Source organism: Apis cerana, linkage group LG3 (genome assembly GCF_029169275.1).
Source record: "Apis cerana isolate GH-2021 linkage group LG3, AcerK_1.0, whole genome shotgun sequence".
NCBI lineage: Eukaryota > Metazoa > Arthropoda > Insecta > Hymenoptera > Apidae > Apis > Apis cerana.
This window is the reverse complement of record NC_083854.1, coordinates 7,155,800-7,178,593: the sequence shown is the minus strand read 5'-3', so window position 1 is coordinate 7,178,593 and position 22,794 is coordinate 7,155,800. Positions and strand designations below refer to the sequence as shown.

The window sequence follows — 22,794 nt, the reverse complement described above, 5'->3', positions numbered from 1 at the left end:
ATCAACAAGATACTATTGATACACGCATCGTTCTTTTTTATTTTTATTTATACACGTAACCGTAAGTGTAATCTTCTTTGCGCATTGCGCATCCGTAAGTTGCTATTCCGAGGTAATTGTTGATAAACCGAGACGCGGAGAGAAACGGACGGCGTGCATTTCCCGATTTACCTCAGTCATTCATGCACCCACTTGTTTGGTTGTTCAGAGATCAAAGTGGTGGTCTATTGTCGCGGTCGAAAGGCGCGACAACGCGCCTAGAACCTCTCTTTCGCTCCGAGCCGGGCCACGCACTCGAGAATAGACTCGGTTTCAGACTCGGTCTAAATTTGCATGACCCAATCAGGGGCCACTGATCCTCCCCAGGCAAATTTCCTGGAACCGTGGTCGCGTATCGCGCGCTGCATTACCCGATATACACATTCGGAAATAGATTTTTCGCGGATACGAAATCCACCACCCCGCCGCACTCTAACTTTAGGCAAACGCGCGTATATACGAGTGGAATTCAGATTATCCACGTATTCGACGATCTATCGAAAATTCGATGGATGGCCGAGATCACCTTCGAGCGATCGTCGAGGAGGTGATTTCGATTCGAAACGCGTCGTTGGTGCAAAAAGAAAAAGAAAGAAAAAGCAATCGCGTGTCTGAGTCAAGGTGATACCTGACAGCGGACTGCATTAATTGTCGCTCGAATAACGATGAAGACAAGGGAAGAAGAAGAAGAAGAAGAAGAAAAAGGAAACACCCACTCGATTCTCTAGGTCAGCAGGGTGATCTTCTGAGCGAAAAAGGCGAGATAAACGAGCTGTCGAGAAGGACGATTCGCGTGGGTGGTTCCGCGCGTGTCAGACGACTCGACGAGCGGTCAGGTTCCACGCGAGCGAGGAACATTTGGCTCGTGATAATGGATTAGATTCTTCCACTCTCTTCTTCTTTCTTCCTCTTTTCTTTTTGTCCCTTTTCCTCATCCAACAATTTAATATTTAACGATCGTTCTTCCCTCGGCCGCGTACCGAGTGCGTTACGAAATCGTTCTAAATAAGGTGTAAAATGTATTTGTCTTGGATATTATTCGAAGGGAACCTCGGATGTTAATGCACCGAATAATCGTTTCTCGTTCCTTCGTTTACCGAAGCACACGCCTGTTTGCCTCGACAGATATTATTATCGGTGTGAATTCGATCCACGGAGCGAATTCAAGGATGGCGCACGGATACGGGGATTTTGAATTTCCCGCGGGAAATTCCTCGTCCGTGAGAAATTCAAAAAATTTTAACGTGTAATTCCCAGCCCCGGCGACGAGCTTCCTGAAATAACAGTACAGTTGGTGGAAGAAAGACTAAAGCAAGCCTTTAACACCTTGGCGTCGCGCGATGTTTGCACGCCAAACGGATCCTTGAGCGGCGATAAATTTCGCACGTTTATGGTTCAACCACGGGCGTAGCGTTGCTTGCGAGCAAATGACGGAAAGCGTAATGTCGTAATCGCGAATAATCGTTTGGGATTGATCGATAAAGAGGATAATATCGGTAACTCCTTTCCAAGAGTTTTTCAACGCAATGAGAAAAGGAATCACGAGCTTTGGAAATCTAAGGAAAGAAAAGTAAGATCATCGAGATCCTTGTGATCATTGAGTGATTATTTTAATTAATAGTTATCGCCAATCTTTAACATCTATCTATTTATCGCAATTATAAATCAGTTTCACGTAAAAAAACTGCTACGATCAAAATCGAAACCTCCTTTCAATTGACTCCTCCTAAGGATAGTTAGAAATCAGATTAGTCTCGATTAATCTCGAGTATCGATCTTATTCTAGCCGTAAAGAAACGAGTCAAAGCGCAGAAAACGCGTTACTGGTACAGTTAACCCACTGACACGGAATCCACGGATGCTTTTTTCCTTCTTTTTTTTTTCAAATCGCCTGAGAAGGTCAGTTCCTGGATCGTTTTCGGAATTGAAAAAAAATCCATACGGATTCGATCGTATTTTATCGAGACTCCGTTCTGCGTGAATGGATATCGAGTCACTCTCTTTCTAAAAGAAAAAGAAAAAAAAAAGAAAGGGCAAAAAATAAGCGAGAAGAATAGAACTTTGAACGAATGCTTTCAACGATTCCTCCTTCTCGTTACAATTTGGCCGTGATTCGATTCGATACGCGCATTCCTTCGAGAAGAAAGCAACGCACGTCCGAGCGGTATTTACGCAATTTTAATCGTTCACGGTGTGCACCTCGTATCAATTGTCTCTGCGGTCACATCGGCAGCCTGCATCTCATTTAGGTGACAGTGACTTAATTGGCCGTCTCGATTAAAATTCCCTCTACGATGAGTAATCTACCCAGTCGCGCGCTATTCTCTCTCCCGCTGTTCGTAATACAAAGAGACGAAAATGGTGTTGGAATCTTTCGATGCACGTGATGCCAAATGAACGGTAACAACGAAACTGTAGACTTTTTTTACAGTTTTGCCGTTAATTTTTAATTTCGGAGTTTTCTTTCGAACGGAATCTTCGAGGAGAAGATGGGAAAACGTGATATATAATTGCATCGATTACTCTATATCTTATTAATAATATCATATTTGTAAATATGATCTTGCTCGAGAGAAGCAATATTTACAAAACGGAATGTGAAAAAAAGGAAATTACATAACCGCGAAGAAATACAATATCTTTATTTTCATATCCACTTTTACGTTTGTATTAGATCTATAAAAAAAAAAAAAAAAGGAAAAATAAAAACCAATCACACCCAAGTTCCTTTACCAGGAACTCCCCTCCTTCCATATAACACGAGTTACGTAAACGTGACTCATTTCCAATTAGATTGATTTGCAAACGTACATGAATCGAGATATGTTAACTGATTCGACATTCCGCGTTTCGAAAAAAGAAAAAAAAAGAAAGAAATACCGTGTCTCGCCCGATGAAAACAACCCATCGCAAAGTCATCGTCGGGGATAATTCGCAAGTATGCAGGAATCGGTACGGTTAAGTCGTTTCGGCCGCGATCGAGGATCGAGGATCGCATCTGGAAAGGCTGGCAGGCCCGTCGAGACATTGCTCGATCGACGAGCGCCTAATGATAATTAATCGTTCCTCCAACGACGTGCGTGCACCAGCAGATCGTCCCCGGAATGCTGAAGCGCGAATCGATCGAGTTCTGTCCGTGACAAACGGGGCAGGACGCGGTTCGTTTCGCAAAATAAACACCGATCCGAAGGTAATAAAACTCGATCGGCTCGATGGAAATTTCAGCATAATGACGTTTGCACAATTCCGCCCCGCGAAAATGCTAAACGTTTCCGCGAAAATTCGATCGAGCCACTCCGGTATTCCGTGACCGCAATAGTACTCGCCTGTTTGCCAAATCGAGAGGAGAGGTACTCGTTGGAAAGGCGATCGACCGTTCGATCTCGTTCTTTCCGATTTTTCAATTTTTCCACTCTCAGGTAGAGATACAACCGAGAAACGAAAAAAAAGTTTCAAAGAGACGTGTTACACATCCTCGGCGGAATTGAATATGAATCAATTCGACGGGATCACGAGTCTATCGAGCGTATAAGGCATTCGAGGGAAGAGGAAAAAAAATATAGTGGAATTTAGGCGATATGCTGGCTGATCGGATGGCCTAACATCGTTTCACAACAGAGAAACTGTTCGGTGCTCGATGCAGCTGTTCGAGCAATTTAGAATCATTTTATAATTGATCGTAATTACGAGCGTACTCTCGATTTTTCTTATTGCTAAATTTCGAGAAATTGGAAATTTAAGGGAGGGAGGTAAAAATACATTTTTTTTCAAAAAATCACTTTATCGCCGTTTTATATAATTTCATCGATGCTCGGTGTATTTTTGTACGTTTTCCTGAATTTTCAAATTGTCAAAATTTTCAAGATAGATATCTCTCAAGGTTGTGGAATTTATGACAATCAGCAGAAAAAGGGGGGAAATTGTTCGAAACTAAATCGTCTTTACAGATTTCCTATCTACCTGACGATCGCGCCGTATAAACGCCGCTGACATAGCTGGCGATAACGCTATTACGAGCAAGTCACATTATAAGTTTAGAAAAACGAAAATATAATATTATACGCGAGAGAGAACCCGATACGAGAAACCAGTGACACGCAAAGGAATTAGAATACAGGGGTATACCGTTACGATAATGGTGAAAGTAGAGACACCCACTTGTCGAGACTTTGCTGTATTTCCCCATGCATCAACCGCCGTCAACTGCAAATTAGCATAGTTATCATAATTTCGACCCGGTATCCCCGACGTTTTCAACCTCGACATGCTTTTCGAAAAAAAAATAAATAAATAAAAATAAAAAAAAAAGAAAAAACCTCGTTTTCTAAATATAGATTTCAACGTAATTATACTTATCCATGTAGATATCTAGTGGACGATTAGGTTATTAAACTTAGGATAATTTAGTTCAAATTAGTCGTTCCCTATTTTGTTCAAAAGCATAGTATTTTTAGATCTTGGAAATTTCATTCAGAAATCCTTGTCATTCGGGGAATTAGCGTTTGTCGCTCTAATTATCATTGCATCGATTCCCTGCATAGATTTCTTTTTAATTAGTGAACTCGTTCGACATTGACATTTACGTGACGTTTAATTTAATAATAGTTTCCACTGATGTCATTAACGTGATCGAATATCTCCGTTTATTAGGTACATAAATGTTACGTTAAATGGTCTCCAAGTTTATCGATTATTAGATAATTTCAATCAGGAAATATTTTTAAGTTTTTCTTCCTCCGTCCATTTTTTCTTCAAGATTCCGCCATCCTTTCCATTATAAAATGAATGTGCCCAAAGAAAATTTCTAATTTCTCTTTTAGGCTCGCGACACAGAATTTGACCCACGCGTTTTCGATTTTTAAGCGTCGATGACATCAGACGAAACTTGGCCGATACTAGGACGCGAACTTCGATTCCGCAAAGGCGTTGACATCCTTTCGATATCCTCGTAGATCGCGATCACGTTTCTGGATCCGATCCGCCGTTGGAAAAGTAGGCGGACGAGGAAGGCGAGCCGAGCCAAACGTTCATGTTAATCACAATTTCCTTCGTTTCGGCTCGCCATCATTCAGTTCGTCACTCGAACGTGATGATGGCATTCGTTGCAATTGTAATACAATGCCTGCGTTATGTATTCCCGGATTGCGTGCGGGGAGAAATTACATATTCAATTAACTCGAATTTTTCATGACGTTCGATTCTTCCCATCTATACAAAATGCATTGGCGACGTTTATGGTATGGTATGAAAATAGATACCGATGATTAAAGCAACGCGAATCGATTCGATATCGGTGCTAGAGAGCTACAACTTTCTCAACCGAGGGGAATGAATTTTAAAAATCCCAACCGAGAGGTTCCACTTTTCTCTCGTGCAATTTTTTCGAGATACTCGAAAAATATATATATATAGGATAAAACGCGAATAATATTTTATTTTCAGCGATGAATCACTGGAAAGAGATCGAAGAAAATATCTCGAGTGGAGTGGCAAATGTAACATTCTTTTTAACTTTGATATATTCTTCCTCTTCCACTCGTCCCACTTGCAACCATTTCCCCGCTTTCCCCCGCCCAAGGAATCCAATCGCGGAGAAACACAAACAGCGGCGGCGAAAAAATATTTTCGCAAAGAATAATACAGGGACGGATTCCGTTCCGCCCATAGGACTTGCAATCTTTCAACAAGTGTTGCATCTTTGCGTCTTTGACCCACAGTCCTCCATTATCCGCGCGCATTTTCCATCTAAGAGCTGCGCGCCTTATCGCCGTATCATTTCCATAGAAGATAGCAGGTTGCGGCTCCGTAACAGCTCCGTTTCGATAACGGTATACGGCCGCGAACGCGATCTCGGCTTTGAACGAAAGTCGCGCGTGCCACGTGAGAGATCCCGAAAGCCCGCTCTAATGTAATAATTCTTGGAGGATGCGGAAAACGAAGAACGGAATGCAGCACGATAATAAAGAGGGGCATTTAGACGGTTTCCCGTCGTAATTCGTAGCGGGTAAATCGGGCGTGAACGTTTTATAATTTTCGCGGAAACAATTTTCATGGAGGAGAATCGAGGAGAGATTTCTAGAGTTTCGAATGGAGGGCCATCGAGCGCGAACGAGTCGTACGAAACGTGCGCCACGCTATAATAAATCTTTGGCAAGCTGAGCCCACAAGTTTTCGCAACGATCACGACCTGCTGCCTCTCCTGTCGTTACTCATCCTATTATGCATCCTCTTTTTGCCACGGTGAAAGGAGATGGATCTAACGAGATATCGTCCCAGAAGACGGATGCGATTGTGGGGGGAGAATAGAGGATGAAACGTTAATATACGTTTTGTCGAACATTTGTGGAGAGACAATGCGTTTTGAAATCTATCCTCTGTATCTTTCGATTTGATCTTTTTCTCTCCTTTCCGCAGAGACGAAATGGAATCGAGTCGTTGTTAAGAAGTAAATATATAACTTTTTTCGGTAATTTTTATTAACGCAAATCTAAGTCTTGGCTAATCATACGATGGGGAGGGAATAAGTTCGCAACGCAGCCGAGCGCGTTTATAATGTCGCGAGGCCTCGACGACCAATCGATAAGAGGGGTATTTACATTTGCGCATAACTCCACGTATCGCGCAATTAATGTGACAATCTTGTATCACGTAACGTCCACCTATCGATTACACTTTATTAATGAGCGTAATTTCGCCCGAATAGATAATTTGGCGGGCAAAATAAGAGACAGACGAAATAATTTTTCGTCATTCGCCGGCGGGGAAAAATTCGATAAAATTCCTCCTCAATTAAGGTCTCCACGAACGTGTCCATTAACTAATTATTAACCTACCAATTCCATAGACAGATCCCTCGGCTCGATTTTTCCCGAGCGATTATCCACGATTAAAATTCCGCAAAGTTAGCAGGGGAGGGGAGGGCCTTGGATCGCGACTAATGACAGAAGTCATCGGACAAAAGATCATTCTCGGTGATCTCTAACCTTCGTAACGAGTCACGAGTCTCGTAATAACGGTCTCTTATCGGAAAATTTCTTCGAAACGACGAATTCAATGTAAATTGGCGCAGCGGATAAGTTGAAAAGAGTCGAGCCTTGTGCATGCGCTACGCGTATATACACACGTATCGAAACGAAGAGGGAAGGGTAGGAATTTCTCGAAAGGTTATCAGGTGAACGAGAAGTAGAGGACCGAGTTTACGACCGAGACGAATAATGTGAAACAGGGTGACAACGCACGCAAGACGATAAATCGTTGCTCGACACGAGCCACTGCATCTACCACGATTTTTTTCTCCCTCTCGCTTCGATCCAAACGCAATCCTCCTCCCTCGTTCGCTCCAAATTCGTATAAAATTTCGTCGCGTCGTGCGAATATAAGAAAAAAAAAAAAAAAAAAAATTGCGCGCTCTATTAAATCGTCAGAGATACAAATCGCTTTCCGTGTTGGAGGTTTTCGCGCGATTATCTTCCTTCCATCTACCGCGGATCGTGGTCCATTTTCGTAAGCACCGATAATCGATAGCTTTCCTCCATCGATATTATTCGACATTCCAAAACCCCTCCTCCGCCGAGTATTATCGCGTTACTTCTCGCCACATCGTGCGCTATGTCCGATGCTTAATACTTAGACAGGAGGGGGAGGGGGGGATAAGCAAATGCCCGTAGCAATTACTCACTCAACTTGAACCGGCGATCGTTGGTAGATCGATAACAAAGGTTACGCCGATCCACTATTATTATGTTATTATTACAACCTGACTCAGTCTCTCGGCCTGGGAGAAAAACTCGAAACCAAGGTGGTGGATTTAGCTGTGTAGGAAGAGCCGTAGGATAGACGCAGCCGTTGCACACAGCTTCGGGGAGAATTAATTTTCCTACTAATTGGAAAGCAACCCGTTCATTTTCTAACGTTATCGCGCTTTTGAACGCGCGTTTAATCTGTGTTTAATGGGACGAGATGAATTATATATAAACACGTTTGAACAGAAATATTGCGCTAAGTGAATATCTCCCAACATTCGTCGATTCTTTGTTAAAATTAATGTTTAGATTTTTGTTCGTTTAGAAAGCAGTAAAATTTTTTTAATTCGGAACCATTTTAGAAATCGACGACGATCCTTATTGATCGAGCTGGTTGGTACTCGATAAACGATCGTTGTTATTGGCGTATAGAATCACGTTTATATAGTCTAAGATAGTCTAACGATGAATTCCAACACCGTATAACCGATCACAAGGTCGAAAGTTGGACAACTTGGTCGGCGATGAGTATGCGTATCGATACGATCCAAGGTATGCACGTTGTAACCATATTAGTGGACAGCCGGTATACGCGAGCCGATATACGTGTGTATATTAACTAATATGAAAGATCGCTTTTGTCAGGGACAAATATCGCTTTGGCCAATCGGAGTTGAGATTTTATCCTCTGTCTTCGTCGAGCGGAAATTAATATGTACCGATATACGACGGTAATTTACAATTCTTCTCGCATAGATAGGTGATTACGCAACAGTGTATTTCAATTTCAAAATTATAATTAAACGAATAACTTATTTGAAAATATTGACATATATCGGATATGAATTGATACGATTCAAATGTTCGTGCAAAGAAGATCTTAGATTTAATATCGATAAAATCACGATTTTTCTGGTTTCGCGGTCGATACAAGCGTTTTTGCTCACCGTGACATGGAAATTTTAATAGAATCGTAAGAAAGAAGTTTCATAATTTCGCAAAATTTTATATTTCTCGGGAGAGAAATTTCAAAAGATCACGCTATTGGAAATAATTAATTGCTCGTTTCATTTTTTAAATGAAATTATCCATGTAATTTTCGCTGCTAAATAAAGGAAAATAATATCCGTTACAAAAAAATAAAAGAAATCTGCATCGCTCGTAAACACGAAAACAGTGTATGTTCCGTATTCTCACGGAATCGTGGACCAGTAATACGATCAGAAACGTGCTCACGTATACAGTCACGGATAATGGAGATCCGTGGAGTTAATAAGTCAATGCTAATTACGTGCAATTGCCGGAAAGTAACGGCTCCATGTAGATTTACGATTTCAACAAGAGGCGCGCATCTTAGAGCATGGATTAGCATGGATGCCGATTTATTCCATAAACCCGCCTCAAAATTGATTCCCTCCGCCACTCCATTCGACCACAAGTATCAAGTATACGATTCACGAACGGCCTGGCCAGTTTGAGTCATAAATTACCGACAAAGTCGATTAAAACGTCTGACGGGCAGGAAAGCGTCGTTGCGCTTCGCTCCATTGACGAGCGAGCGAACCGATGATTTCACATGTACAATGCCAATTGCATTTGCATAAAAATGTCTCGAATTATGCGACTGCATAATGATGAAAAGCCTCGGGGATCCTTGATGGATAAAAGATGATCGTTCGCGTAAAATCACGAGGCAAACAAATTTTCCCATCGCTCCGCCAGATCTAACAAACTTGACTCCTCCAATTCTACTTTTAATTCCATCTCGACGGATATCAATTAATAAATCGATCGATATCTCCTCGAGTAAACGTTTGATTAAATTTCCATCAAGTCCAATTCTGTTTCCACGCCGAATTATTGGAGATTAGATTCGAAACGATGGATACTTTCATCAAAAGGTGGACGCAGATTTTCAAATTGGTTGGTCAGAAATCACAGGCCGCGCGGCTGACGATGTAAGAAAAGTTTATGGGAAGATACTAGTAGCGAAGCCGGCTTACGTAACGCGCGTTTAAATTTAGAGAAGAGAGACGATAAGCCAGCTGCGATTTTCTTCTCATAAGCCTCGACGAGCAACGCAAGCATCGGTGCTCGATTAGTGGAACGGATGGCACGACACAGTACTAAATGGATTTGCATAAAAATGTCTACAACGACTGCATAATGCGGTATATCTGTGCAGCCAGACCTTGGCGGCGCGAGACCTTCCTGACATCGACAGATGCGCGAAAGTTGGTGGGTACGTGCCTACACATTTTTCTAACGCGCCTCCTCCTCTCCTCCCTTCTTCTTCGACCCTGACGCGGATCCAAAAAATGAAAGATTGAATCGCTTGAAATCGCGATCCTTCCAGCGATGGAAATTCTAATGGAAATTCCAGGGAAATCGATTCTCGTAATTTCTCACGCGAGATAAGATTCCCATTGCGAGTGAGCCGCAATTATGGAAAAATTCTCATCGTGTTTTTTCGATCGATTAGGCATGAATAATACCATCACCCTGTCTATCTTTTTCTCCCGTTGTTAAATGTTGGATGAACGAGTCTCGTCGATTCATCGATCGCAAATGCTCGATCAAATCGAAGATTAGCGCGTCTTTTCTCTCAGAATTCTCCTCTTGCGGATAAACGTATCACACGTATTACGCGAATGTTTTACGGGAAGCAAGATAAACTTGTGCGTTTCCTTCGTCTCGCAAACGCGCATCGAGGAAGATATACGAGAGCGAGAGAGAAAATATCACGGATAATTTGTATGGAATATCAAACATCCATTACATTATAATTGCCTCTTCTCTTCTCGGTTAAACGGAGACACGATGGAGGAGGAAGGATGATTTAATCGCCGAGGGACCGAAGCTGGCAATTTTCCCGGCCGGTCGAGTGTCTGCGTGAGACCGATTTCGTGAACCAATGCCACCTGGATACGCCATTTTGAAAGTTGGCGCTTTTTTAAACGCGGATCTACGTAACGGATCGAAAATAGACACCAGGAGCGGTGCGTGTACCACGAAACCGCAAGAAAAGTTGCCAGCCTCCCCAGACTTGGAGCACCTCGCGGTTGGGACTCAGCTTTGAACCTTATCCAATACGTCTTCCAGTGATCCAGTACAGGTATTCGTTCCACTATACCAATCGAGAGACGGCCTTGACGTGTTTTCTTGCCTTTGACGCGGCTCCTATCTCTCAACATGGAGAGAGATTGACAACCGCCTCGACAAATCGGTGCCGACCGCGTTCCTAACTGCCTCCCCCTCTCCCCCTCCGGGTGTGCGGTTCTTCGATCGATCGATCGATCGATCGATCGGGACCACCATTCATAGACCACACCGCGCGCGCATCACGGAATGACAACATTAACACGAGGATCGATACTTTTTCTTCCCTCAAAGGATTCTTCCTTTCCGTTTTCCGTTCCTTTTACCACCGACGGTCAATCTATTTTTCACGTACACACTCGTCTCTCGATGACCAATCGAAAATATTTTTGACCGGCCTTGTTGATTTTGTTCTACAGATTTCTTAGAAATCGATAAGATTTCTTGAATTATTTTGCTAAGCTAAGCGGGGAGGAATTTCTTTTTTTTATTTTTTACGGTTTATCTCTATAGCAAGATTTGAAATATCACGAGCGCATAATACTCGAGTAATAATAATCGAAGAATTCGATTACTCGAGATTCGTAAGTTTATAATTATATTTATACAACATCGCGATTCTTTTGTTATTTCTCGCGCATTAAAAAGTAAAATTAAACAAGGCATGCATATCGACACGTTTAATTTAATTTCTTCTTTCTACTCTAATCTGAAGAGCGGATAAATAAACCCAATAATAATACGCGATCCAAAAGTAAGCAAGTTGATCGCATGAACGTAATTCTGCTATACACGTTCAACTATAGCAACTCGTTCGTACCTTCCAACAAAGAACTCTATTCAAGAATTCGATTATTGACCGTGCTATCACGATTATTATTTTTCCTCCAATTGATAAGAACGGAACGATCAACGATCAACGACGGGTGTCACGTTACCGATAAATGCATCTGTTCACCTTAGGGAAGCGAATTATTAAATGTTAGCCACGCCTCGTGTATCGCGCGAAACGCATACGAATCGCGCTCCGTGGAAATTTGCATATTAGGTCGGCCCGCGTGGTCATTACCTGAAACCTAGACGAAGGAATAATATATCCTCCGTGTCTTCCAGTACCGCCTAGCGGAATTATTTTTAATCGAACGCGCAAAAAAACACGGGGGGAATAAAATATGATCGCGATATTTCATCGTCGCATGCCGCTAGGAAGAAGAAGTTGGCCGGCTAGAGACCAATCTGTGCGTACGTAATTCAACGTGAATGCCGCGTGAATGGTGCTTGGCCCATAATAATAAATCGTGGAATCAACGAGTATATGTAACAGGTACACAACGCGACATCTCTTGCAAATAGAATTAATCCGAACGGTAAAAAATTACTCTTCTTAATCGTATCTATTTAGATGGAAGGAAAAAGAGGAAAAAATTCCGTTGAATATTTATCCACGAATTTTCTATCCATTTTCTTTTATTCGCAGCCCGAGATTGCGACACCTCGTACGATCGTTTCGCACGAATATTACCGATTCGAGTTATCTATCTTCGCTATTAACATTGATCGGATTATACAAGATAAAAGAAAGATTGAAAAATGCAGCATAAATTTTCCTATTCGATCAAGATTTTTGCGATAACGGGATTATCTAATCAACCGATTGTAAAGAAAATTATTGACGATTAAACAATATTAATTGACATACGACTACTTAAAAAAATATATATATCGCGTATACATCATCGTAGATGATCAAGGTAAACTCTCCTTCCATCGTCTTCGCTTTATCGAAAGTAACATTGGAATTAATAATAAGCGCGCAACGTGGATGTGAAAAGATGTGTTAATTTATCGATACCCGCGAAAATACCCGCGTTTGTTCTCCCCGTTTTAGCTCCCGAGGAAAAATAATCATTCATAGCCGCGTTTCATAGTTGAAACAAGTTTCGCAACAGATCAACCGTTCGATCGATTTTAATAACAACGGGTCACCGTACACGAATTATCGTTCAACCAATCAATCGGTGGAATCGATCGTAAATCGCGCCAATTTTAAATAAACGTTCTCCTCATTAAACGCGTTAACAAATATATTCGCCTACGCGTAATAATCCTTATTGCGCGCATATCTGGAGTTTGCAGAGAGGCAAAATAAATCTGCAACGGCTCGTTTGTCTTTGCTAAACAATCTCAACGATGCAAAGGTCCGAGGGAAACGGGGTCAAGCCGGGATACCTGTGTTCTAGCGCCTCGTGATCGGATCGGCTGTTACCGGCGAGAATCGAAAACTCGATTGTCCATGATAAATCGACAATAATCGCGCGCAATAATCGATAATTCATCGGATCGTTACGCGCCGGTTATTTTCGATGGAAGCGGAGAACGAAGAGTTCATCTTCGTCGCGGATCCCATCGGCGCGGTTTCGACGTGGAAAAACTGACGTCAGTCACCGTCAGTGATATTCTTCTCCTGCGCACGACGAATACGTACGCGTTTCCAAGCTGAACGAGGTTAAAGAAGTCTCGTCGAGGAGCGATTCGCGCGAGTGAATGACCATAATCACGACGATGCCTATTAGAAAGCAATCTCGCGTTCGACATCGTTGCAGTCGTTAATAACGCTTCACCCTTTTTCCTTTTTTTTTCTTTTCTTTTCTCTTCTTTTCCCAACCCGAATGATTTTCGAAGGATTATCCGCTCGTGGGAGAGACTCTGTTCGAACGTGTTGCCGCCGATTGTTTTTGTGCGAATCGATGTCGACGGGTGCATATATGTATATATACACTCGTATGCAAGCGGGAGTTGCAAAATCACGAATGCGGCAGGAGTGCAGAACGCGGTACAGTGAATAGTTTTCCAAGATAAAGAACCTTTGGAATAAGGTTGAGAAGAGAGGGGATTTTTCGAAAAGGGAGCCGGCGAAGCTGTTTGGATATATACGAGATTTAAACTCCGTTTCGGGGGGGATTTTAAGCGTACGCATGCCGGCATTGCGACATCGCTAATGCATCGCGAGTACAGAGAATGCAGAGCCGTGGATGCACTGCAAAATTACGAGAGTAGAGAACAACGGGTGGAATTCCCTCCTGCTTATGGAAGTGGGCTCGAAACACGGGGGGGAGAGGAGAGAAGAGGAAACCGTAGGAAAAATAGATATCTAACGAAACGCGATTCACGCAGGTACGTTGAACCGAATCGAACGTGAGACAAATAAATCAACGGTGACGGTATGGTCGATCCACGTCTAATTGGCGTAGACAACGATCTTAATGAACGCAACCTTTCGAGACAGGGGCAGAGGGGAAAACAATGAGAAAATAATCTCTTCTACTTTCTACGACGAGTTTTCCTTTCAGCAAGTTTCCAAGAACTTGGGACGGCGTTAAAAATATATGACTGAAGTTTTTTTTTTCTTTTTTCAGATTATGACGTCGTTACGTTCCAAAAAGAAGAATCCAATGATTTTTCTCCGAATCTTTCTCTCGTATAAATAAGATTATCTTCTTTAGAAAAAGATCGCCGCACTCTTGACTAATTCGTCGATAAATATAACAAACAAGCTAAGTATGCGCGACATATATCATTTTACCGTTTTTCTCGTTTCGTGTTTTTCCAATGAGATACAATGAAAATCGTTTTAACATTCTAACTCGATTCAATTGTCGATCTTAAAGAGGTAAATTAAAGAGAAGAAAGAAGCCAACCCAAGATTCCCAAGCGACCAAGGGAATCGGTTTTCAATTATGAATCGAGGATTAGACGTTCGCGCTTAGAGACCCAACTAATCGAGGCACGATCCAGCAACAGGATCACGATACACCTGACAGGAAAGCACGCACGTACACCGATCGTCGGTTGTTTGCGAAATCTCTAATGCACGCATTGAGCGTGTTACAAACATGCGTACACGCGGGCAGAATCTCGTCGCGAATGCATTCACGAACCGAAGGACGTCGTCCGGAGACAATGCGAGGTGCAGGGGAGGAGGTCGAGTCGCCGCGTGCCTTGGATCCCCATATGCATCGGATCGTCGCGTTTACTCGCGCGACGAAGCTCGAGAATGGCGACCACGATCTCGACGACACCTTCAAGGCTTCCACCACCTCCTCTATTCTTATCTGTCGCGTTTATTCTCTTCCCATCTTTATACCGTACTCGAGTTTCGCAACGAGGCCTCTTCATTAGCCGGGCTTCGAGCTCGCTTACCTTTAGAAAACCGCGACGCGACCTTCCTCCTCGCGATTTTTCTCCTTTCTGTCTCTCTTCTGTCTCCCACTTCTTTTGTGTCAAAGAAAAAAGAAGAGGAAGGTTCGTAAAGAAATTCGCTGCTTTTTATTTTTAGAAATATCTTTAGAAAAGTTGCGTTATAGTCGATACAGTTTCTAATCCATGAAGTGGTAGTTTCGCGAAAGAAAAAGAAATAAGAATGAACAATTTTTAACAATTGACAATGAATAAATATCTAATCGTCTAAGAAGATCTAACTAACCGTTCCGTTAATTCTATCCAATTATCCATTCAGTAGTCAAGCATCTATTCAAAGCCTTTTAAAAAAATATTTAATCGTAGCATTAAAACGTACGATCGGGTATATTCTACTTTTTAGAAGTAAAATGATTTATCTGGACAGGTTGTTTGACACGTTGACAATTATTAATAGATAACAGGAGCGAATAACAGATTTCCATTTGAAAAGTCGTAGGATAGAATTCGTCTCGCGTTATGCCTGCCACGTGAACCGTGTATCGCTCCGCGATATATTTCGTATTATCAGCGTATTGGGCGTATGTCTGGCGTAAAACTGCCAGAACCGATATATATCCATAATGCTCGAACAAAACCGAGGCAAAGAGGAGGCAAAAACAACATGGGAGAACAATGAAGACACCTTGTACCAGGTACCGTTTCCGAATTCACCTGATAAAAAAAAAAATGTACGGCGAGTCGCGTGATTTACGATGGATCCGATTCACCGCTAACGGTACGCGCCTCCGGAGAATCGTTTCGAAAGGAAACGAATGGAAACCCTTTTACTTTGCACTCCGTTTCGGAATCAAAGCGAAAACGGAGTAAATACGCACACACACACACGCATATATATATATACAAGTATCGTAGGATCATCGTTCTCACCGAGTTATTTATAAAAATTCTTCTTCTAAAAAAAAAAAGAAGAAAATTACACAGAGAGTATTTACGTAATACGTATATAATCGAAATTATCGATATCATCATCCTGCACGTTTGCAAATTCCACGCCTCTTATAGAGATTATGCAAACATTCCCACGATACGATTCATCCACACCTAATCCAAAATAATCTCATTTTTCCAGCGTTCTACAAACTACCTCGCTCGCAGCACCAAATCATCTCCCCAAATTACCATTCTCGCGATACCGGAACCAAAAGGACCACGTTTCCACCTACCATATACATATATATATACATACATATATAAACGAACTTAGCCCGACTCGGCAACCGACGGCAGAAGGAGAAGGGAAAAAGGAGCGCGATGCCGGAAGTGAGCGCAAGATCGTTCATCCCGGCATGTAAATTCGCGCGGTATCTAATATCGCGCGCATTGTACGCTCTCCCCGAGGTCCGTGGCGCGGCGGTTAGATTAGAAACGTACAAACGCGGAGGATCTCCTTAAATCAAGCGTTTTCTGATATCTCTGTTTGCTGTTCGCCGAAAGCGGGAAGAGAGGAAAGTGGGCGCGCTACCGAACACCTGAAACTCCTTCTTCCCCCCCTTCCTCTCCCTCGCCGGCCGTGCACGTATGCACGTACGTATGTAAATGCGCGTCTTATATCTGGGATCAGGCGGGTATATTACATTCCCTGCGCTCGCGTCTGTGCCCGATGCATTGTGCGGGGCGCGTACGGAGAGAGATTAGAGAGCAGCGCGAGGGCAGCATTCCTCGTGGGGAAAGAGGAGGTTAGACGACGGAACGAAGGTTGGCGTACGGTGGAGACGGACGCGCACCGGGGAACAATTAATCGTGCAAGATGGAAAACGCAACTAGCGCGCACCAAGGAATGCGCGTGATGCGCGTAACATCGACAATCAGGGCCGTGATTGCGCTACACGGGAATCAAATTAGCATCGCCATTAGAACCCGGACCCGGGGAGAGCTATGGGGGATACCGATAGGCGTATTTGCCCCGATCTATCGGGGGTCCGCCCCGATGGATCCTTTTTCCAGCCAGCTTTTTCCTTTTATCAGGGACTGACTTTATCCTCCTCCCGTTTTCTCGGGGATTGCTTACTCGCCGTTCCATGCGCGGGGTGTTAACGCGCATTCGATTCCTGTGTTCGACGTTGAAATTGGGGCGAAATTTCGGGAGAAGAAATTACCGATTCCCGTGAGATTCGATCATGGATTTTTCGACGCGACGATGATTAAAGTTTTGTCAAGATATCGGTGACTGAATAATCGATCGATTTGATCAACGCGAGTCAAACGGTTTTTCTTTGGACGTTGGATGTTAGAATCCATGGATTATTGGAACGTCCTGTATCGAGTCTTGTGCGCGGCCAGAGGGAAGCACGTGCGTTGCGTGGCACGCGTTGCACGCATAAACCCCGACCCAGCGTGTCCGCTCGTGTATTCGACCGCTCCCTTCAACGAGATAAACGCTCGGCTGGCACGCAAATGCGGAAAGCCGTCGAATCAATCGCGGCATTGTTCCTTAGCGATAGGAAATAGGTGAACGGAAACTGATTTAATGAAAGCCATTACGCTCCTCCTCGCATCTAATCGCTTAAATAAAAAAAAGAGGGAGGAGGAGCTGTTGCGAAGCATCGGTCGGAATTTTCTCGACGATGCCTCTGCTACGGTCCAACACGGGTTTGCGACACGATTCATCTCGATTCGTCGTTTCTAAATAAATTTATCGACTATCGAGCGCGCGAATCGAAACGAGTTTCGCGTACAACTTCAACTAGCAAAGTTTGATAATGGAGTTCTATTAAAATTCCCAGTGTATCTAAAACACTGTACGATAATGAACGGAAAATTTACGAGTATCTCAATATCACGATGCATGGTGACTTCGACCATCCTAACACACAGGATCTCGAAAATACGTCGAATCGATGCGCGACGACCAGCACTTCCAACGGAATGATTAACCTCAATTTCGACGAGGAATGGTTGACCTACGAAAAACTCACGGAAATATTTCTGTTTCAAACGATTTCGAAGGCGAAATTGACCGATCCTCGACCCGTTAGATTGTGCAAGACGATACAACAACAAGCGAAATCCGTAGACGTGTTGAGACATGTTCGTCAGTCTTCGAAATTAGCGAAGAACAAAGTAGTGGCTCTGAAAAATGCGAACCAACCGGTTATTTTCGATAAAAGAGCGGATGGGGATAAGGCTAGGGACGTTGCGCCAATACCAATGAGAAAAAGCCTCTTCCCATACGTGTCTCCTTACGTTCTCTTCCAAAGCCACGATCACGTACCAACGAAAAAATTGCCAAGGGATTTTGTCCAACTTTTCAAATGGAAGTTCACTAGCTCCATGCCCAGGATATTGATCAGGATCCTGGTCAATTCTGGATACGAAGTGGTGAACAAAGGATCGGATTGGTCCGCCGTTTGGAATCTGTCTAGCAAAGACGTAATGAGGTTTCGACGTATGAAACCGTTCCAAAAGGTAAAAGAAAATTTCCCCGCTTTCTTTTCCAACGAATCTTATCCGGATCGAGCAACAATCTTTTCCATTTGTTGATTTGTGGAGGAAATATCTCTGATTTATCCGATTATATTTCTCAGGTAAACAACATGCCCGGTTCGCATAATATTGGGGACAAGGATTTATTGTGGACTCACTTGAACAAAATGTCGAAGAAATTCGGATCCGATTACAACTTCATGCCTCGTACGTACATCCTACCCAAGGAGATACAAAAATTCGAGAGCATGTGGAGCAGACACGGCATAGGAACCACGTGGATAATCAAACCACCGTCCGCCGGTCGTGGCCAGGGTATCAAGATTGTTAATCAATGGTGGGAAATACCAAAGTGGCATTCGGTAATCATTCAACGATACATCACCAAGCCGAAACTAATCAACGGATTGAAATTCGATCTGCGAATATACGTTCTTCTAACAAGCATCAATCCGCTCAGAATTTATATCTATCAAGAGGGATTGGTTCGTTTCGCTTCGGTTAGGTAATTCGAAAAAAAAAAACATATACAACTTTTTCGATATTTTAAGAATTGGAAAACTAATTCTACCTGCAATTCTACGAAATAAAGTCTAAACAATTTCGCGACTTCTAGTTAGATGTACTACATCTAAATTTTTGAGAAATCGTGAAATTTCACGTTTTACAGATATTTCTGAAGAGAGAAAAAACGGAGAGGTTAAAATATCGAAATTTCTTGCAATATCTCGAAAATTTTCTTTACCATCAGAATATACAGTTGCACGTCTCGTTTTAATACGCGTCACGACATTTTAATAATAAAAATAATATCGATTTATTTAGATATATTCGTGGAAGCAATTTAAACGACAAATATATGCACCTGACAAACAGCAGCGTGAACAAACAGAATCCCGCATACGTGATGAACGATGGAGTGAATTCGTTCAAAGGGCATAAATGGTCTTTCTCGAGTCTATGGTCCTATCTAAAGCAGGAGGACGTGAACGTTAGCGAATTATGGTCCCTGATCAAAAACATCATTATCAAGACTTTCGTAGCCGTGGAATCTAGCATGAACGCTGCCATTTCGGAAAATCTTGTTTCGAGTTACAGCTGTTACGAATTGTACGGTTTCGACGTACTTCTCGACGAAAGTTTGAGACCCTGGTTACTCGAAGTCAACATTCTACCCTCGTTGCAAACCGATTCGCCGCTCGATACTTCCATCAAGGTATTGAGATTTAGAAAAAGTGGACACGATCGATGATTCCTCATCATTCGTGATTCATGTTGCGCGCCTATTTCTCTCCACCGATATTATTACTTTAAAGAGTGCATTTATAACAGAATATTCGAGAAAAAGAGAAGAAACGGGATCTTAACGAGATTCCAGAATCGATTCTGTCCAAAGGTTATGCAATTTTGACAAGGATAAAACAAATGTTCCATCCAAAATTTACTCAATAATTGCTAGCTAATTGGAAATGATAAATTTTTTTCCCCCATCGCGGTAACAAACTTTCTCGAAATCGCAACGCGTTAGACTCGCGGATAATTGTGCTCGTTCGCGATCTCGCGTACGTAATTCATTTCGACTCTTACCACCGGTCAACTTTTCGAACTTTCGAATTCCTCGGCAATGATACACGGAAATCACACGTTCGATGATAAATTATTTATGATCACGTCGATTGAGTCACTCGTGTATCGTGTATGATTAACGCCAAATACGACGATTAGTCTGAACGCGGCGGCATCCATTTGTTTTTCAGGGTACTTTGGTGAAAAACGTGTTGAACATGGCTGGCTACCAGATACCGAAAAACGAGCAAGTTTCGAGTAACGGTATATCCAACAAGAAGTACGACTCGATCGCGCACAATTACAAACTGTACAGCACGGCTTTGAATCTTCAAGAGAAGACGAAACAGAACGAGATCAACGCGATAGAAACACGCGACGAATATTTGGCCATTATACTCGAGAATCTGACCAGGGACGATATCAGACAATTGATTCGTTACGAGGACGAGCTCAGCCAGGTTGAAAACTTTGAGAAAATTTTCCCTACCAAAAATAGCTACTGTTATTTCAAATTCTTCGAAGTGAAGAGATACTACGACCGATTATTGGACGCTTGGGAAAATCGTTATTCGGATAACAGAATGGAAGGTATTCGTAGGCTGCAGCGATATTGCGAGAATATGCAACATCTAGATCAAAATGATTGATCTAGATTGATCTTTGATTCTTTTTTTTTTGTTTCCTTCTTTTTTTTTTTTTATGCTTATGCCCGTGATATCATTCGAAATCCAATTAAAGCGGTTCGCACGGAGCAAGGCCAATAGCGTGGCGCGAGGATTTTTTTTACGTAAATCGCGCGTAATATTCTCAACGTAATATGCAGGAAGGAAAAAGAAGGAAGAGAATACCTATGACAGGTATGGAAGAAGAGGATAGTATAGAGTAGCCGTATCGTCATTGCGTAATTTTATTCCGAAGCCTCGTTCAGAAATATTTTTCGTGCATCGAAAATGTATTATTTTAGCTATCTATCGCGAAATTCTTGATATAATTAGTGATAATCTCATCGTAACATCTATGAGAAAAAAAAGTGTGACAAGCGTTAGATTATCCCAAATTTTCTTCTCCTTACTTTCGCCTACGGTTTTCATCATTATGATTTGAGAAAATATCATTTTGTCCTTCTAGAATTATACGTCAAAATAATCGGACAAGTTTCCGAAAAAAAAAAAAAATTTATGCTAAGTCGAAGTCGAAAGTAAAGGTTCCAGACATTAGTGGTTGATCAGAAAAATGAAAGAACTTTTGGGATAATCGAATATGTAATCGAACCCCTGATTACGTAAAATTTCGTTTTTGAAATTTCACATGTTCCCAGAAATTACTTCAAGTTTATATTTTTTCAAGTTTATCAAGTTTAATGTTTTTCATATACTTATACGTATATAATTATTTTCAAGATATATATATATATATAGGGAATATATATATATTTATATATATTGGAAACTGTACGATTACAGTTTCTTAATAAGCGATTAAGATCGCCAAATCGCGAGTATGAGGAGTTTAAACTATTTTGTCTCTGGAGACATCCGATGTCAGAGGAATTCGAGAAATCCGACGAAACCTTACGCCTGTTAATCCACCTTAGCCGGGAGGTTGCGTAACAACCATAACCGCAAGGTACTGTAAGTCGTTTTAACTATATCGGTCACATTGACGTCATTCATTTGCCGTTTACAAGTTGCACACTTAATAGGAGTATCCGTTTCCACGACAGAATCCTTTTATCGAATTATGCGTAACTCAATTTCCCTTTTGAAATCGTGACGCGGACTAAACTTCGAGAGCTTTAGTCTTTAATCATCTTTAGGGAGTTAGAGTCATTATTACCACCTTCCATGCTATGATAATAATAGTAATAAAATTAGAAAAAATCGAGAATAGAATATATATATATATAAAAAAAAAATAATTATTCTCTTATCGTTAAGTTTTATAGAAACTTATTCTGATGTCGATTGTTTGTGAAAGATTTATATAGATTTATAATAAATTGTAAAAACAAATGTTATTTATTTTAAATGTGAATTGTTTTATCGATAAGATCATCTTATTTGTAAATAATTTTTCAGAAGATTTTCAGAGATACGTTTTCTTTTAAGCCTCGTGTATTTCTGCGTGTGGATCGATATCTTATTTCATCTTTAAATTCACTGTTTCAGAGATTCTCCGAAATCGTAATACGAATTAAAGTTGGTCTCGAGAAAAATAAAGGAATGGCAAAATGGCTCGTTCCGACCGAGTCTGGAGAAATATTTAATATTCACGTTGCACAAGCATCGTCCGTATCAAAAACTGACACGCGAGGATGCTAACATGTATAGACAACGATTATTTATATACGATAGAAGCAAAACGCGAGAGCATTCTATAGATCCAGTCCAAAGGCTTTGAATTTCCCCACGTGTGCGTCGATGGACAGTTTCACAATAATTCTCGAATGCATGCTTTACCAAAGCGTGAATGGCAAAAGCAAACAATTCTCGTTATACGCTGAGAAACGTGCAAAGAATTTTCCATCGGTTATTCAAAACATTTGAAAACCAGTATCCCTCCGAAAAAATAAAATTTTCAATCGGGTATGATTATCGAAGTGTTACATTTAAAGGAAAATCGATACCATATCCAAAAAGTGAAACTCTCGAGAGTTGCTTTC

At 41.8% G+C, this 22,794-nt stretch overlaps 2 protein-coding genes across 5 annotated transcripts in view; one reads left to right on the top strand and one right to left on the bottom strand.

Annotated features, from left to right (window-relative positions):
* The window catches only part of LOC133665801 (uncharacterized), a 77,285-nt gene that overhangs the window by 46,963 nt on the left and 7,528 nt on the right, over nt 1-22,794 (bottom strand). The gene's annotated exons all lie outside the window — the stretch shown is intronic.
* On the top strand, nt 10,429-20,789 carry LOC107998098 (tubulin monoglutamylase TTLL4-like). 3 transcript variants are annotated; one of them, XM_062072595.1, is made up of 6 exons: nt 10,429-14,054; nt 14,297-14,438; nt 14,551-18,545; nt 18,665-19,068; nt 19,389-19,779; nt 20,321-20,789. In XM_062072595.1, the coding sequence occupies exons 3-6, from the start codon at nt 17,922-17,924 to the stop codon at nt 20,777-20,779; spliced, it is 1,878 nt and encodes a 625-aa protein (XP_061928579.1). In that variant the 5' UTR covers nt 10,429-14,054; nt 14,297-14,438; nt 14,551-17,921; the 3' UTR covers nt 20,780-20,789. The 3 variants fall into 3 exon arrangements, with proteins under 3 accessions (XP_061928579.1, XP_061928580.1, XP_061928581.1); XM_062072596.1 differs by having other exon boundaries at nt 14,297-18,545; XM_062072597.1 differs by having other exon boundaries at nt 10,504-10,896; nt 14,297-18,545.

Excerpts from the sequence above, each read along its gene's own strand:
- LOC107998098 (XM_062072595.1), top strand. The coding sequence starts at position 17,922 with ATGCATGGTGACTTCGACCATCCTAACACACAGGATCTCGAAAATACG. Across the intron at positions 19,069-19,388 it reads GTTCGTTTCGCTTCGGTTAG|ATATATTCGTGGAAGCAATT; the intron begins GTAATTCGAAAA and ends CGATTTATTTAG. Across the intron at positions 19,780-20,320 it reads CGCTCGATACTTCCATCAAG|GGTACTTTGGTGAAAAACGT; the intron begins GTATTGAGATTT and ends TTTGTTTTTCAG.